Raw genomic sequence first — 18,350 nt, 5'->3', positions numbered from 1 at the left:
ATTACACTAGAAATCCCCTAGGGTTACGCTACTGACACCCTCCCCACTCAGCAGGGCCCCAAATGACGGGCTTCCACTCTGGCTTAGACCGATTTCACCCTGGATTTTGAAACATTGGAGGCACCCTCGAGACCCTCCGAAACAGCACTGGATGGCGCGAAGCCAAGCTGTGTGCCTGCGTGGCGCCCCAAGACGCCTCGCGCGTGACGTCCGGAGTCGAGGCCCCAAACCTCTCTGGAGCCCTGCACTTCCGGCAACAGCCCGCGCGCCCAGCGGACGGCGCGGCCTCCGAGCCCGCGAAACTCTTTGCCCGCGAGACCGCGCCCCGCCTCCGGCCCCGCCCCCCAGATCCGCTCTCTGATTGGCTGGGATGGAGCCCCGGGGCCGGGCGTCGGCTTCTCCAGTGGCGGAGTTGGCGGTGCAGCGGCGCTCCCGGGGGCGGCCCTTTCCGCCCGCCAGTCCTCTCACCGGCCAATCGCCATCGGCTTCCCTCGCACGGCTTTCTCCCTCTTCCGCCCACGGAAACCAGGCCCCGAGTTCCACCCTCCTGGCTGGTCAGGCGAACCCTGCTTCCCCTCGGACTGCGCACCCTCGGGCACGTCGTGGCGCAGGCGCACTAGCGGGCTCCTCCAGGCGGTTGCTAAGCACGTGGGCTGGGCTCTCCCGCGCGGCGGCGGAGAAAGTAGAACTTGGACTCTGGCGTGTGCACCGTGGTCAGCGCACTAATAAAGGCTATGGCGCCGGCAGGAATCCTGAACGGGAAGGTGGTCTCCGCGTAAGTACTGGTCATGATTATTAGTTGGGCGTGTGGGGCTGCAGTGGGGGCTTCTGAACAGAGCGTGCAACTTCCCACCGAGTGAGTGAGTGAGTGTGCACACGTGTGTGGGACAACTTGTGTTTGCAGGTGGGCTACTTGGTGACTGCGCCTTGACTCATCTGCTTCTGGGCCAACAAGTCACCTGCCCCGACCCGACCATACCCCCCCCCCAAAAAAAAAAAAAAAGGCTTTGGGAGGCCAAAGTGCAGCTGCAGACATTTTTCTGACTTAGAGGTTAGGCTGCCTGGAGCGGCACCATCAACTCTGAAATCCAGTCCACCCCCTCTCCGCCGTTACCTACAGTTTGGAGCAGGGTTTTCCCGAAGTCGGGGATACTGTGTGTTCCCCCCGCCCCCCTGCCCTCCGGGGAATGGGCCGCTGGCACAATCCGGGATGGGGCGTGAGGGCTGCAAAAGCAGATACTTTATTCGGGATTATGGGCTTCAGTACAAACAGTTTCATTTCCAGGAGTGGGGGGCGCTGTTTTGAATTCGCCCCCCCCCCCCGACTTTGTAAAAGATGTGGTAGGCTAAATAAGTTTGGGAACCAATGGTTTGGAGGATAGGAGACTTAGCGGTTACCACCTGATCGTGATAGCTGGCCACCTAGGACTTAGGTCGCCTTCCAGCCCTTTCTCCACGCCTTGCTTAAGTGCAACTCTATAAAGTTAAACTACGTTTCTTTGCTCTTCAGTTACATGCCATCATGTAACTGCCATCTCTTCTTTAAAGTGAGTGGGGGGAAGGCAAATGGAAAAGATCTATTCTGTGTGACCTTCCTGGAGACTTTGAACCTCACCAGTTACTTAGTAACTGTTGGTGTTGCTGTTGATTGAGCTTTGGACTGCCAACTGCAAGGTCAGAGGATGAAACCTACCAGCTCCTCCACTGGAGGAAGATGAGGCTGTCTGCTTCTGTAAAGATTTACAGCCTGGAACCCCCATGTAGAGTCCCTATGAGTCAGAATGGATTTGATGGCTGAGGGTTTGGATTGTGGGGTGGCTGACAACAGTAACTGTCCTATGATCCCTTAGCCTTGTGAGTATGGGTCTTTTGAGTGAATTAGTCCCTGGTGGTACCCACTGACGGGCAAATTGGATGCTTCGTGGAAGGTCAATCATAGTTGTGTATTAGAGCTTAAAGTGTAAGCACTTATTTTTCAGAAGGCTAAGGCTGACAGTGTGAGCCCCAATTCATTTTGAATGTGGATATAAATTGATATTCTGCTACTCACCATTTTGTGATGAATTTCTTTGTTTTTTATGTTCTCTTATTGGCACCATCACAGTGAATCCTTTGGACATGCTCTGGCTTCCTGCTGATGGGCTCCCTCATCCAGATGCATCATTTTGGTCTTGGTCTTGGGTTTGTTCTAGCTAAGATTTAATGAGAGGAGCCTGGTGAAGCTCTGCGTTAGGCATTTTGGCTGCTATGAGTTGGCATCAGCTTGACACCAGTGGGCTTTTGATTTTGGTGAGATGTAAAATATATTTGAATTTGGGGCCTCCCCCCCACCACCCTGCTCCCGCCCCCAACAGTTGTTGGAATGAAATTAGTATCTTAACAGGACTTAGAATTGTGCCTGGCACCCAATCATTGTTCAGTCAATACTAGTTGTGTAAATGATCAATAACTGCTTGATAGATACATGAAGAATTGATTTATTTCCCCTTCCATCTTCATTACCATTTGGTATTAGCTGCCTTGATCTAGTCTAGCTCACTGGTTCTCAATGCTCTTTGCACATTGAAATCATGAAGGGGAGGTTTCTGCTTTTCTTTGTTTTTATTTAAATATGAATATATTCAGAAAACCGCACCTATCAAGCATATAGTGCAATATGTTTTTATAATCCACCTCGGTAACCAGCATCAGATCCAGAAAAGGCATAATTGGCCCCCCCAGAAGGCAGTTCTGCAGTTCTTCCTGATTGAACAGATGCAGGTGAGGTCTTTGGACTGGACACCTCCTCCCGCCCCGCACCCCCCCCCCCTTGAGAGAAAAGGTGGTAAGTTTATACCTGCAGGCAGAAACCCTGGGGTCTGGGGAAAGGGCTTTCATTGCCCAAGTTGCAGGACAGCTTCCATGGTTGCTGCCAACTCTAAGAAGCTGCGTTGTGTAGAGGTTCAAAGTTTCTTCCCTTGGATTAATCACGCTACCAAATTAGTGTGTGAACTGTAAACATCTCTTCCTTAGGGAGGTGAAGGGGAAGGGTACGTATGGACTCCAGTCAGAATTTCTCCCAGTTCCCTGTCACTCTTATATACCATCCTGCATTGGGAGAAAAAAAAACAGTTGAGGCCAGAAAATTCTAAATAGAGGAATTAAAATATTACTCAATGTAAACATGACTTAGGGCTAAGATTGACAACGCCTGCAGGTATCAAGGGTGAGGATTCCCCACTGAACGTAGTCTGCTAGGGACCTTTGACCTTACCAGTTATTGAATCATTGGCTAAGCAGAAGCTGCATAGAGTAGAGTGAGTTACACTGACATGGATGGTGAAACCCTCACCCCAGGGCAAGAGGTCATTGAATTGTCCTTGAGGATATTGTACAAAGGAGGAGGGGGCTTTGAACACCACAGTGCTGGAAGAACCCTCTTGATTTAATGGAATCCTGAGTTCTTAGACTAGGACCCGCCTCACTTAGACATCCTTGATTTTTCAAGTGAGGCCTAGTGAATATTGTGCGTCTTTGTTTGACCTTTCCTGGCCTTTGTTTGCTCCAATCAGGCCTGCTCTCTGCGGAGGGTATTTGATTTATCTTCCGTCTTTACAGAAGGATTGACTGTGAAGAGACAGACGGGGGCCAGATTTGCCAATGGGGCAGGCACCGCAAATAGATTGGTGAGTGTAGAATTTGTCAGGTAGCCAGATCTTGCCTTCCTCTGGGTAATTTCATTTACTTCTAGGGTGCCATAATCCCCTCATCTGTTCATGGGAATACCTGTAGGCACTGAACTTATAACATGGTTAGGATGCAATGAGTTATTACTTGAAAGGTATTTAGAAGCCAAAGAAACCTAGATAACAAACAAGAGGGCTTGTCACCAAAAACCACACAAAAAATTCCTAATAAAAACAAACCAATTGGTGTAGAATCAGCCCCCATGTGTTGTAGATTAAGACCATCTGGTTTTCTTTTGTTTTTACTCTAATCTTGACAGAAGCAGTTTGCCAAACCTTTCTTCTGAGGCGCTTCAAGGATTTGCACCAACAGCCTTTAAGTTAGTAGCTGACCACTTACTAACAGCTTGTCCCATCGAGAGACTTCTTGACTGGTCTCAAAAACTAAAACCAAACTCATGTAGTAGATGCCAACTCATAGTAACCCTGTAGGCAGAGGTATACTGGTAACTGTCCCTGTGAGCTGACAAGACTTACTTTAATGGGAGAAGGAAACTTCTTTCTCCTGCAGAGCAGCTGGTTGTTCTGAATTACTGGCTTTAAGGTCAGCACCCCAGTGGGGGTCTTAAGTCCATTTCAGAGTCCCCATGTAGATTCGCCTCCACTGAATTAACAGCTTTGCCCTCAGAGTGCGTTTGGAAGTGATTTCGCTCTGCTCTCCTAGTCAGCCAGCCTTGCTCTCAGGAACTTGTCTGAGTGTGCCCTTGATAGAATTTGGGGTGCTGGGGTCCATAGGATTAGGAATCATACCCATACTGCCTTCGTTGGGGAGTCCTTAACCCATCTTGTAAGCTTTTCTGTATCAAAGAGTTTATGTATCCCAGTCCGGGCCCCTTTCTTGCTTCTGTCGTCCCACCTGCAATCATACTGAATTAATCTGCTGCCCATTATGCTTTTGTTTTTTCCTCTAATTCTCCATGTCCTGCTCAAGGGGTCGAGTTTCTGTAAATTCCTAGGTGCCATTATGGCCCTCATGCTGATGGACTCCCCACCCGGGATGATGTGGCACTGTCTTGTCTTGGTCCAGTTTAAGACATAACGACTGTGTTTCCATAAGTTACATTTGAATTTGACCCCAGAGCCCGGGGGCACACTGGGTTACTTGTCGGGCTGTGAACTCCTCAGGTGCTTCCAAAGAGAAGGGTGAGGCTGTCTGCTCCCAAGAAGCTCTCAAGTCTCAGAAAAGGGGCAGGTTCTGCAGGGTCATTTTGAGTTGGGATCAGTGACCTTGAGTTTTCTCCTTTCTAAGGGAGAGAGAAGACCCCACAATTCAAACATAATTTACTGCAGATTAGAAAAGCTTACAAGGCTTGTTCAGGACCCTCTGACCAAGGCAGTCAGTGTGTTACACAGAACCATGTGACCATGGTACCCCAGTTTCTATCGAAGACACACCTACGCAAGCCCCTGAGGGCGCGGCTGCCCTCCCTGGGCTCTGTAGGGCAGTGGCAGCAATCCACTCTCTAACCTTGTGCCTGAGATCAGGTGTTCCCCTTGCTGATCAGTAGTCAGAAAGAACTCCACCGAGGCTGAATCTGTGTGGAGACGCTAATGGATTTAGGGCTACCATGTAAGCCATAGCCTTCCGCAAACCTAAATTCTAAAGCAGAGCCCGTGACCTGCTGTCCTCCAGGTGGAGACCCCCGTCTTCCACACCCAAGGAGCAGGTCTCCGTGGGTAATACAGAGACCTGCAAGGGTCTTGGAGCCGCTGATTGGAGTCAGAATCCTCTTTAATGGCCAGGTCTGGCTGGTAATCAGACTTGTTCTGGTCCTCGGTGGCAGACAGGCTGGCAGCAGCCCTATATTGGCATGTTGTTGAGCACAGGCCTGCTGTAGATCCCACGCTTGGCACCACTCCACTGTGCCTCCTGACTGAAAGTTACAAAATGGTGACCCGGAGGCCCCATTAAGTCACGTGCTTGTTTTGGCTTACAGAGCTATCTTTAAAAACTGGTTACTGCCTATTACAATTATGTGTAATTAAATACAAAAGTCTGGGTAGCTGACCGAAAGGGCAACTTAGCAGTCCTCTATTCTAATGCCACCCATTGGTTGCTACCTTTTCCCTGTAAAAGATTTTACTGTTTGTGGAAGCTTTCTAAGCCATTTCAAGCTAGTTCCCTAGCTCCACTTGCCCCTCGAGAGCAGTGATTCCCAACCTAGGGCAACATGGGCTGCTAACCACGAGGTCACGGTTCTAACCTACCAGCCACTCCACAGAATACAAATGAGGCTGTCTTCTCCTGTGAAGAAGATTGGTAGTCTTGGAACCCCTATGAAATCACTGTGAGTTGGAATATACTGCTTATACTCGTGTATAAGTCGAGTTTTTTCAGCACATTTTTAATGCAGTTTTGTGGTAAAATTAGGTGCCTCGACTGATATTTGGGTTGGCTTATATACTCAAGTATATACAGTACTTGATGGCAGTGAGAAAGAATGTACTGGGGAGGTTTTGTCAGCAAGAAGAGTGTGCTGCAGAGAGAACCGTATGGCTGGCCCCTCTACGAGACACTACACCCCTCACTGACCCATAGCCCTAAAGGGGACAACACTGCAAACACAGTGTGGGAATTCTGAGATCTGACCCACCACACTGAGGCACTAAGGACTTCGTGCAACAGAACAGCAAAGGAAGCTGAGCAAGGGAGTCCTGTGGGAGTACCAAAATAGACTTTGAGGCCAGGGTGTGGCACCCCATCAGACTTGATTGGAAAACATCCTAAAGGTCAACAAACAGACCTTGAACTATTTACAAGCTTTTCTTTTTTTGGTCATTGGTTTTTTTTGTTGTTGTTTTGCTTTCTTTTGTTGCTTTGCTGTCTTGTTTTTGTGCATATTGTTATCTCTGCAGGTCTATCTAGATAAGATAGGCTGGATAAACAATGTGGAGGAGAAACAGGACTGATGGTTCTGGGGAGACATGGGAAAAGGGGAGGTGGCGAAAAGGAAGTGGTGCTAACAAACCCAAGGACAAGGGAACAAGTGATCCAAAATCAGTAGCAAGGAGGGTATAAGAGGCCTGGTAGGGCCTGATGAAGGGCAATGTAACCAAGAGGAATTACTAAAACCCAAATGAAGGCTGAGCATGATAGTGGGACAAGAGGAAAGTAAAAGGAAATAGGGGAAAGAACTAGGAAGCAAAGGTCATTTATAGAGGTCTAAATAAAGGCATGTAAATCTGTAAGTATATTTATATATGATGATGGAGAAATAGATCTATGTGCATATATTTATAGGTTTAGAATTAAGGTAGCAGACGGACATTGGGCCTCCACTCAAGTATTCCCCCAATGCAAGAACACTTCCTTCTATTAAACTGATATTCCATGATGCTCACCTTCCCGACATCACTGAAGACAAATGGGTGCAGAAGCAAATGTGAAGAACGCAGATGGAGCCCGGCTATCAAAAGATAATGCATCTGGGGGCTCAAGGGCTTGAAGATAAACAATTGGCCATCTAGCTGAGAAGCAACAAAACCCACATGGAAGAAGCACACCAGCCTGTGTGATCACGAGGTGTCTAAGGGATCAGGTATCATCAGAACAAAAAAACATAATTGTGAATGAGGAGGGAGTGCTGAGTGGGGACCCAAATCCCATCTGTAGACAACTGGACATCTTACAGAAGGGTCTTGGGAAGGAGAGGAGCCAGTCAGGGTAAAGTGTAGCAACGATGAAGCGTACAACTTTCCTCTTGTTCTTTAATGTCCCCCACCTCCACTATCATGATCCTAATGCAACCTTTCAAATCTGGCTAGACCAGAGGCTGTACACTGGTACAGACAGGAACTGGAAACAGGGAATCCAGGGCAGATGAGCACCTCAGGACCAGTGCTGAGAGTGGCGATACCGAGACGGTGGAGGGAAGGTGGGGTAGAAAGGGGGAACCAATCACAAGGATCTACATATAACCTCCTCCCTGGTGGACGGACAACTGAAAAGTGGGTGAAGGGAGACATCATATAATGTAAGACATGGCTAAAAGAAGAAAATAAAATAAAAAAAAGACATGGCAAAATAATTTTTAAATTATCAAGGGTTCATGGGGTGAGGGGTGGAGAGGGAGGGGAAAAATGAGCTGACACCAAGGGCTCAAGTAGAAAGCAAATGTTTTGAGAATGATGATGGCCACATATGTACAAATGTGCTTGACCTACAATGGATGTCTATGGATTGTGATCAGAGTTGTACGAGCCCCCAATAAAATGATTTAAAAAAAAATTGGAGCTGTGTCTCTAGTGTTAGAGAAAGCTGATGCCGAAGGAGAATGGGGTGAAGGTCTGGTGCATGTGGTTCTGGTTCCACCATTCAAGCATCATTTGGGGATGGACCCAAGTACTCATTTCTGCCCCACTTTGCCATGGCAGGAGCCCTGATGGCTCAGTGGTTAAGGGCTCGGCTGTTCACCTGTCGGTTGTCTGTTCAAATTCACAACCTGCTTCACAGGAGAACTAGATTCTGTAAGAATTACAGCCTTGGAAACCCAAGGGGCCAATTCTGTTCTGACCTACGGGGAGCACGAGTTGAAATTGATGGGACAGTACGAGTTGAAATTGATGGGACAGTTGTCAGGAATTGGTTTTGTTTGTGTTTCTCCTCCCTTCCCCCCTTGGAATCTTTCCAGCAGTGTGTACTTCCTTGGCCCTCTGTTGACATGGAATGCACCTGCAACTGAGGGAAGTAGGAGATTTTGATGGTTAGAAAGTTGTTCTATTTCTGCGAAGAATTAGTTAGAAAAGCCCCTCTTCTTCCCACAGCTCTACTGCCCTGAAATAGAAGTTGGCTTCCCTTCAGGCTGACCTGACATTTGGCTTATTATTGTGCTTTTCTGGAGCAGCCACCCAGAAACCAAGACAAGGAAGTATTGAGCCAACCTCATTGGCAACTGTCTAGATGTTTCGCCAGCCAGACCCAGAAACTGCCCTTCTCGTGTTCTCTTTCCTACTGGCTGTGCTTGATGTACGTTTTTCTACACCTCTTGTTGCTGTTGTGGTCGTGTTGTATGAAGGAACCTGCACGTTCTCTTTTGAACAAATGCTTCGAATCGAAAGACTACACCCTGCTAATGCAGTTTCAGAAACAATCCTACTTTGTAAGAATAGTTTAAGGAGAAGAGGGTTAGAAATTGCAAGTTATGCTGAGGTAAATTATAGTGTTGAAAATATAAAACTTGTGCTTTGTGGGATTGAAACTTTTTCATCCTCTACCCCCTATGGTACTGGTTTTTCCCCACTACTTGCTACCTGCTGGGTGTAAATACATAGTTGTCCTGAGGCCACCCTCCACAGGTCTCAAATGCTCACATCTTCTAGAATCCTTATAACACCTGGTAAGTAAATTCACTGTTGGTATGAAATCTGCTTCTTGTCTGAAAGGATTTGCGACCTCGGTCATTTCTGGTTCCGTTTCACAGTGATGTCAAGTGTAAGGTCATCTGTAGCCCTGACAGTTTCTCTGGGCTTCATTCTAACACTAGAATCCAAGCCACCAACAGCTCAGACTGGGACTTCTGCAGGCATAGTCATTTCTCCTGGTCTCCCCGATTACACTCTTTCCCTTAACATGGGATTCTTGATTCATCAGTCAAATTCCTTTAAAAATGTAAGTCCAGTTATACCAGCCCTGTTCAGAACCCTCCTGCGGGTCCCCAGCTCAAGCAGAATGAGTCTACCTGTGGGCTAGCTATTCCTCCTGGAAACTCGGTTACCTACTCAGGATCTTTGTACTTGTGATTTTCTCTGCTGATGGACCCTGGCAGGCTGTGCGTGCACTGAGCCTGTTTTGGCTTTGGTAAAGCTTAAGCATGCCCTGCCTCCCCTACCCCATCTGAGTAGTTGAGGGTGTGCTTTCATCTGTTTTTCCTCTTGTCTGTTGTTCTGGTCTCTCTGCCTCCTTTGAACCAGCCCTCACATTGTGCTAGGAGTGTAATTCCGTGGGGTGGACTTGAGTGGGGCAAGGTAAGGAGAACCAGTAGACTGCTTCTTTTAGATCATGCTACTGTGTTGTCTGCCCTGGACGCATGGCCACCCTCTTCACAAAGGAATGAAACACTTCCTGGTCCTGCACCACCTGCCTGATCTATTATAGATTAGTCTTTTGTGGTCCATAGAGTTTTCCTTGATCCATCTTTAGAAGTAGATCTCCAGGCCTTTCTTCCTGGTCTGTGTTAGTCTGGGCTCAATTCCATCAAAGTGATTCTGATGCATAGTGAGCCTATTGAATCCAACTGTCCCGTGGGCTTCTGAGACTAACCCTTTATGGCAAGGGTCCTCAAACTACAGCCCACAGGCCATATGCGGCCCACCGAGGATATTTATCCAGCCTGCCGGTGTTTTTGCCCCATTTGTGTTTTTTACTTCAAAATAAGATATGTGCAGTGTGCATAGGAATTCATGGTTGTGTTTTTTTTTAACCTATAGTCTGGCCCTCCAATAGTCTGAGGGATAGTGAACTGGCCCCCTGTTTTAAGTTTGAGGACCCCTCCTTTACAGGAATAGAAAACCTTGCCTTTCTCCTGTGGAGCAGCTGGTGGTTTTGAACTGCTGACCTTGTTGTTAACAGGCTAATGCTTAACCACTTTGCCACCAGGCTCCTTGTGTTAGTCTGTAATCTCTGCAGAAATTGGCCACATGGCGCAATGCAAGCCTCCACTGTCAGGTGATATCTGTGCATGAGGTGCATTGGCCAGGAGTTGAACCCCGTTCTCCATGATAGACATACTTTCTGCTGCTTCTCCCCATGCTTGTGTTTTCTGTTCTAAAATGTTATCGAGCCCTTTGTGTTACGACAGTGGCTGATGGAGAGGGGAAGAGGAAGAAGAGAGGAGTCTGGGAGCATGTAATAAGGAGGGTGGGTATAGGACTGCTGGGGGTTTCAGTGGCAGCCCAGTGAAAAGTCAACAACTCTAGCATTTTCAGGTTCGGAGCAGAACCCTGGCCTCTGCCAAGATAAAATCCCAATGCAAGAAATCTATGTTTATGAAATTCTTCACTTAAACTGTAATATTAATTACAGTTTAGTTAATTAGGTGTTTTTTTAGCGGGGAGGGAATAGATACTAGCTAGAAATAAACTTGTGAGGCTGTGGCATGTACTGTTCTTGTACTGTTGAACATTCTCGATGTTCCCTAGGCTCATCCAGTCTGTACTTCATGTGACTCGTATGCCTGTGCATGTCAGTCTGTAAAGAGAAGTGGAGGTGGGAGCAGCCACAGCAGGAGGAGGGAAGAGATGTTTGCGAACATCTGTGTAGCTGTGTAGAACAAGTGTGACTAAGGAGGAGATAGTACAGTGAGGAAGGATAAACGATGCGACTGGTTCTCTATGAAGGACAGATCCTGTTCAACTTCACGGCTGTATCAGAGAGCACAGCTGAGCACAGTTGGTTATCTGGAATACTTACACGTTGATATGTTTCAAGGCCCCTGGTTGACACAAGCGGTATGTCCTGGACTAACTGCGAGGCTCCTGGTTTGAATGTGCCCAGGAGGCTTCTGGGAGAAAGGCCTGGTGAGCTAGTGTAAGATTACAGCGGTTGAAAGGCTCATGAGACCTATGTGGAGCTGCCATGAGTTGGAGTGAGCTCAATGGCAGTGGGTTTTATTAAACTCACATCAAACTCACTACCATCGACATCGAGTCAGTGTTGACTCAGAGTCACCCCCTGTGCGTTTCCAAGACTGTAACTGTTTATGGCAGCAGAAAGGCCAATCTTTGCCCTGCTGAGCTGCTGGCGGTTTCAAACCACCCACCATGCAGATTGTAGCCAAATGGGTGATCACGACACCACCAGGGCTCACTGAGGTGCTGTGAACAATGGACTGCAACACTGTCTCCTGCGTCATCCTCACCACTGTTCCGTTAGAGCCTATTGCTGCAGCCACTGTCAGACCATCTCGTTAAGGGGCTTCCTCTTTGTCACTGCCCCTCTACTAAGCATGATGTCCTTCTTCAGCGTCTGGTCTCCTGGTGTGCCCTGAGTAGGTGATTTTAACTGGTTTCCTATGTCCATGAGGAGGAACCCTGCTGGGGTAACATGCACCTTGGGCTGCTCACAGCAAGGTAAGCTGTAGAAACCACCAGCGGCTTGAGAGGCTTTCTGCTCTGGTAAAGAATTACAGTTTGCGAAACCCACAGGAGCAGCTAGTTCTCCCGTGTCCTATAGAACTGCTTTGAGTTGATGACAGTGAGTTTGGGGTTTGGGCCCAAGAGAAGCTTATGTTGATAAATTATTATTTTGGTAAATGGCTAAGTCTTTTAACAGTATGCTCTTACCCTTATGTCAAACCCTTTTGTAAGAAAGGTATTTGATAGATTGAAATGTAATTATAGATTCACATTGCATTTGGAATGGGAGCTCTTTAGTTTAATATGCCTTCTTGGGCTCTGGCAGTGTGGTAGGTTACGAGGTGGGCAATTAGCAATTTGAACATCTTTTGCAATTTGAATAGCATCTTTCTCCGTGGGAGAAAGTTGAGGCCATCAGCGCCTGGAAAGATTTACAACCTCGGAAACCCAAAGAGGTAGTTCTCCTCTGCCCTTTGGGATCACTGTGAGTCAGAATTAACTTAATGACAACGAGTTCTTAAAATCTTTGTTTTAATGTGGGTATCCTGTGGTTGTGGTTGTCTTACTAGAGTGGGTCAAGGGAAGGGATGGAAGCTCACAGTCCTTGCCCCACTGTTGTTTTTCATGTTACCCCTGGAGAGAAGGAATGCTGAAAATATGTTATTAAAGATGGATTAGCAGAACTTTCCTTGAATACAACTTTTCATTTAGTCACTGTTTGGTTTTGAATGCCACCAACTAATAGATTTTAAATGAGCCACCTGCATGCCTCAGGACTCAGAGTCAGTAGGAATTAGAAGAGATCCAGAGGAGGGGAGAGGGAGCCGAAATGAGCTGAAGTAGAAGAAAATGTTCTGAAAATGATTATGGCAACATCTGGACAAATGTGCCTGACACGATGGATGGATGGATGGATGGATGGATGGAAAAGCTGTACGAGTCCCCATAAAATGATTTTTATTGTTCGAGAACCAATCTCAGGGATCTACGTGTAACCTCCTCTCTGGGGGATGGGCAACGGGAAGGTGGGTGAGGGGAGACGCCGGGCAGTGTAAGATAAGATAAAATAATAATTTATAAACTATTAAGGGTTCATGGGGGAGGGGGGAGAGGGGAGGGAGTGGTAGGGGAGAAAAAAGGAAAATGAGTTGAATCCAGGAACCCAAGTGGAAAGCGAATTTTGAGAATGACGAGGGCAACAAATGTATAAGGGTGTTTTACTCAATTGATGTATGTATGGATTGTGATAAGAGTTGTATGAACCCCAATAAAATGATTTATTAAAAAAAGAAAGGCAGTGGTCGGTGTAAGATATGAAAATAATAATCATTTATCAAGTGGTCTTGAGGTTAGGAGGGGGAGGGAGGGAAAAAAGAGGAGCTGATAGCAAGGGCTCAATAGAAAGTAAATGTTTAGAAAATCATGATAGCAACATATTTATAAATATGCTTGAAACAATTAATGTATAGATTGTTATAAGAGCTGTATGAGCCCCCATAAAATGATTTTTAGTAAAATAAAAAAATAAAAGCTCCATGTCTGCATGTGATCTGGAAACTTGATTGGAAGTTCTTGTCCATAGCATACCAGATGGTGTCTAGTCAGTGAAGATATTTTTTATGGAAGAACTAGACCGAGTAATCTACATCACTTATGTGTGCTTAAAATGTCAAGGACTCACTTCAAGTTTTCCTTCTTCCTTAGGCAAATACGGGAGAGACTGAGGAACGAAGTCACACAGATGAAGGAGCATGTTCCTGGGTTCACACCAGGCTTAGCAATTTTACAGGTATTGTGACTATCGATTTCTGTTAGTGTCCCTTATGGATTGAGTTGTGTGTCCCCAAAAATGTATGTTGTGAATGCTAACCTCTCTGCCTGTGTTTTTAATCCCATTCCTTTGGGGAATGGGTTGTCTTTCTTAGGTTAATGAGACAGGATTTGTGTAGGTTATGTTTTAAGTCAATCTCTTTTGAGATAGAAATTAAACAAGCAAGATGCCAGGCCCATGGACATCTCCATAGAACCAGGAATTAGAAGCTGAAAAGAGCTAAGAACCTTCCACTAGACCTGACAGGGAAAGCCTTCTCCTAGAGCTAGCACTCTGAATTCAAACTCAGAGACTCCTAAACTGTGAGAAAATAAATCCTGTTTGGTAAAGCCGCCCATTTGTGGCCTTTGTTATAGTGACCCGTGATATACGACAGTCTCTTCTTTGCTTGGTCGATCGAACTGCAAACAACATTTTTTTAAAATTAATCTTTTTATTGAGACTCATACAACTCTTATCACAATCCATACATACATCAATTGTGCAAAGCACCCTTATACATTCGTTGCACTCGTCATTCTCAAAATTCGCCTTCCACTTGGGTTCCTGGAATCAGCTTGGTTTCCTTTTTTCCCCCCTCCCTCCCCACTCCCCCCTTCCCCCTGGTCCCTTAATAGTTTATAAATAATTATTTTTATCTTATCTTACACTGCCCGGCATCTCTCCTCATCCACCTTCCCATTGCCCATCTCCCAGAGAGGAGGCCACACATAGATCTCCAAGATCGGTTCTCCCTTTCTACACCCTCTTCCCTCCTGGTGTTGCCACTCTCACTGCTGGTGTTGAGGGGTTCGTCCCTCCTAGATTCCCTGTGTTTCCAGATCCCTACTGCACTGCTGTACACCCTCTGGTCTAACCAGGTCCGCAAAGTAGAATTGGGGTCATGATAATTGGGAGGGGAGGAAGCGTTCAGGAACTAGAGGAAGGTTTTGAGTTTCATTGTTGCTACACTGAACCCTGAGTGACTCATTTCCTCCCCACTACCCCTCTGCAAGGGATGTCCAGCTGTCTACAGTTGGGCATTGGGTCCCTATCACGCACTCCCCCTCATTCACGGCGATGTGATTCCCACCCCCCACCCCCACCCCACCCCGCCTTTGTTGTTTGAGACCTGGTCTCCTCTGCCCTTCCCGATTACCCATGTTGGTGTGCTGCTTCTGTGTGGGCTTTGTTGCTTCTGGACTAGATGGCCGCTTGTTTGCTTTCAAGCCTTTAAGTTCCCAGATGCTATATCTCTCAGTAGCCAGGCACCATCAGCCTTCTTCACCACACTTGCTTATGCACACCTTCGTCTTCAGCAATTATGTGAGGAAGGTGATCACACAATGATTGTTTTTGTTCCTTGGTGTCTGCTACATGGTCCATACAACACCTTGTATTCGCTTAGGCTGTGTGCTTCTTCTCTGTGGGCTTTGTTGCTTCTGAGCTAGGTGGCCGCTTGTTTGCCTTCACGCCTTTCAGACCCCAGATGCTATATCTTTTTGATAGCCGGGCACCATCAGCTTTCTTCACCACATTTGCTTATACACACGTCTGTCTCCAGTGATCATGTCGGGTTAGGTGGATGTCATGCAATGACCGTTTAGCAGGGTGAGGTGCTATTGTATTTTATTGGGGGAGTATGTGTGAGGAGGCCCAATGTCCATCTGCTACCCTACTACTGAATCTATAAATATATGCACATAAGTCTATTTCCCCCATAATCATAAATATATTTACATATGTACATGTCTGTATTTAGGCTTCTCTGTATGCACTTTGCCTCCTACTCTTTTCCTCTTTCCTTTCGCTTTCCTCCCGACCCATTACCATGTTCAGCCTTCATTCTGGTTTCAGTAATTCCTCTCAGTTACCTTGCTCTTGGTCACTCCCTACCAGTCCTCCCACCCCCTCCCTCCTCTGGTTTTGAACCACTCGCTGTTCCCTTGTCCCTGTGTTGGGCGACACCTCCTCCCTTCCCCTACCTCCCACGCTCTCATGTCCCTCCAGGACCGTTGGTCCCGTTATTTTCTTCTCTCATTGTTTGTCCAGCCTATCTTGTCTAGGTGGACCTGCTGATACAGTAATATGTGCATACAAATGCAGATGACTTTGACAGCGCCTAAGTGGCACATATGAATATGGCTTCGACAGCAGCAACACCGATAATCAGAAAAGCCACTAACATACAAAATTTACAAGGTAAAAACAAAACAAACCAAAAAGATAGCAAAAAAAAAAATTGCTAGTAGTTCAAGGTCAGTTTGTTTTGGCTTTTAGGATTGTTTTCCAGATGAAACTTGTGTGGTGCCACGTTCTGGCCCCAAAGTCCATCCTTTATACTCCCTCAGGATCCCTTTGCTCTGCTTCCCCCGCTGCTCCATTGCACGCCCCCAGTGTTTGCCTTAGTGTGGTGGGGTCAGCTCAGTCGCACATCCCCCACTGTGTCTCAGGTGCTGTCCAGTGTAGGGCCGTGGGTTGGTGCAGGATGTGCCAACAACTTTTTAGAACTTTTGTTTCCCTTTTGGTTTCTGTATAGTCCAGAATTTTTTCAGTTTTTCTTTCCACGTCCAGCCTTCGCAGTCCAACTTCCAAAAAGCTTGCAGCACCCCAGCCTGCTCTTCTCCGTGGACAATCTCACGAGGCTAGTTTTTCTTAAACTCTGCTCTTAGGACCCTTTGCCCACTTAAAAGTTTAAGACCTCAAGGAGCTTTTATTTGTGTATATGGATTTTCCGATCTGTAATTATTGTATTGGAAACTAAACACTAGGAAGTTTTGAAAGAATTTACTCAATTTCAAAGTCTAAATAGTAAATTCATTTTGCATTCTCATAGTAAATGACACTTTTATGAAAAATAAAATAAAATTCAATGAGAAGAGGGGCATTGTTTTACTTTTTTTCCCCTCAAGCTCTTTACTTCATTATTACAGAAGATAGATGGATTCTCATCTGCTCCTGCATTCAGTGTGGTGCCTTATTCTGGTTCCTTGTGACTGTGTAGCTGGAAAAGGAAGGATAACTACTAGACGATAGGAACGCATGCTTGAAGGAAGGACTACTGTGGCTGATAGCTGATAGCCGACAGGAAAGAAGCATCCTTCAGAAACACACATGCCTCACCTGACATTCCCTCTGCAGGCATGTATCTCACATAGGACATGGAAGCCTCTGCGAAGTTTCTGCCCGTTTTGTATCAAGACTTGATAAAGAGGTGGGGCTTCAACGGTGGCCCCCTGTACTGGCACGCTGTGTTCCCAGTAGAGAGACTCGGGGTAGCTGAGAGGCCTCTCGCTGAGAGAAACCACAGAGGGCCTGCTGCTCAGTGCCTGCTGGTTTCCTTTTCTCCCAAATCACTGAGGCAGGATCAAAGGCATATATTGTGGGTGTACCCTCGGGACACTTGGGGTCGGCAATGTCTTGGCTTACTCTTGTGAACTGTTCTTTCCAGAAAAAATAAATGTCATGGGCAAAAAATCCAATTCCGTAAGCTTTTTCTAAGTGATTTTGGGAGACTTCTCCTCCTTTTCAAAGTTGACTCCCAAACTTTTACCCTGGGCGTCCTTGATGGCAAGCGTTCTTATTGCACGGACAGACACTGCGCTGCGGTTGGCGTCTAGCCCGAGCCCAGAGCCCCGTCGGCAGCGGCACAGGTTCTCATGCTTGCGCTGTGTGTAGCACCGTGGTCAACGTTGTCCCACGAGACAGAGTTTACACACTATGTTGGAATCACGTCTCTGCTGTCTCAGACCTCTTGCCTTTCCCGTTTGGGGGACTGGTGCCACCACCTCCCTACGGAGACTCGCTCGCTCGCTCTTTTTTTCCTCTTACTGTGGTAAGTATGTAGGTAAGAGTCCCTGGGTAGGCAGATGGTGAGCACTCAACTATGCCCCCAGAGGTTTTTGGTTTGAACCCTCCTGGAGGCACATCAAAAAACAGGCTTGGTGATCCGCTTGTGGAAGGGCACTGCCTTGAAGCCCTGTGGAGCACACACGGGCTCACCACCTTGAGTCAGAGGGACTTGACGACACCCAGTGTTCACGCCACGAGCTACTCCCATAAAGAGGGAGAGCTTGGGATCCCACAGGCTTAGTTCTTCCCTACCGCGGGAGGTCGAGGTGAGTCGGCGTTGACTTAATGGCAGTGAGTGGGGCTTTTTAAGGAAACAATAGTTTGGATGCGTTGTCAGGAGAGATGAGTCTCTGGAGAAGGACGTCATGCTTGGTAAAGTGGAAGGGCAGTGAAAAAGAGGAAGGTTCTTGAGGAGATAGATGGACACAGTGGCTGAAACATGGCGCCAGACCGAGCAGGGTTTGCTTCTGCCGTGCTTAGGGCCACTATGACTCGTGGCACCTGACAGCAACAAAATGTAAAGGTGAAACAGGTAAAGGGAGACAGACAGACATAACCGACAGGACAGGGAGAGCAGCAACAGAAATAGCCTTATTAGGAGCAGCTCTGGATGAGGTTCTGTGACCCAGGCCATCAGGTCAGGGAAGTCTTGCTCAGCAGCCTGGGAGGAGGGGTGGTGAGGAATGTATGGCAATTATGGCAATTAGCATATGGGGTCTGGAAACTCAGAATTGCTTGTCAATTCCTTATGGCTGTCTTCAAACCTGGAACATCTGGTTTCACCAGTTATCTTATCTGGCACCACTGTCTGCTGCTGACCTTCGGGAAGTGCAGGGATGCACATGCAGGGCCCTGACCTGCTTCAGCTTAGTCCACACACAAAGGATGAC

The 18,350-nt window shown here is 47.0% G+C and overlaps 1 protein-coding gene across 1 annotated transcript in view; it reads left to right on the top strand.

Annotated features, from left to right (window-relative positions):
- The first annotated feature begins 539 nt into the window (after positions 1 to 539).
- MTHFD1 (methylenetetrahydrofolate dehydrogenase, cyclohydrolase and formyltetrahydrofolate synthetase 1) overlaps positions 540 to 18,350 on the top strand; it is a 67,119-nt gene continuing 49,308 nt past the window's right edge. Inside the window, exons 1-2 of the mRNA XM_075530513.1 lie at positions 540 to 775; positions 13,503 to 13,587. Of these exons, the coding sequence (XP_075386628.1) occupies positions 735 to 775; positions 13,503 to 13,587 (126 nt within the window). The 5' untranslated portion in view covers positions 540 to 734. The remainder of the gene's footprint in view (positions 776 to 13,502; positions 13,588 to 18,350) is intronic.

This window comes from Tenrec ecaudatus, chromosome 14, assembly GCF_050624435.1.
Source record: "Tenrec ecaudatus isolate mTenEca1 chromosome 14, mTenEca1.hap1, whole genome shotgun sequence".
Taxonomy (NCBI): Eukaryota; Metazoa; Chordata; class Mammalia; order Afrosoricida; family Tenrecidae; genus Tenrec; species Tenrec ecaudatus.
Note: the sequence above shows the minus strand (reverse complement) of the source record. Positions and strands in the feature narration are given on the sequence as shown.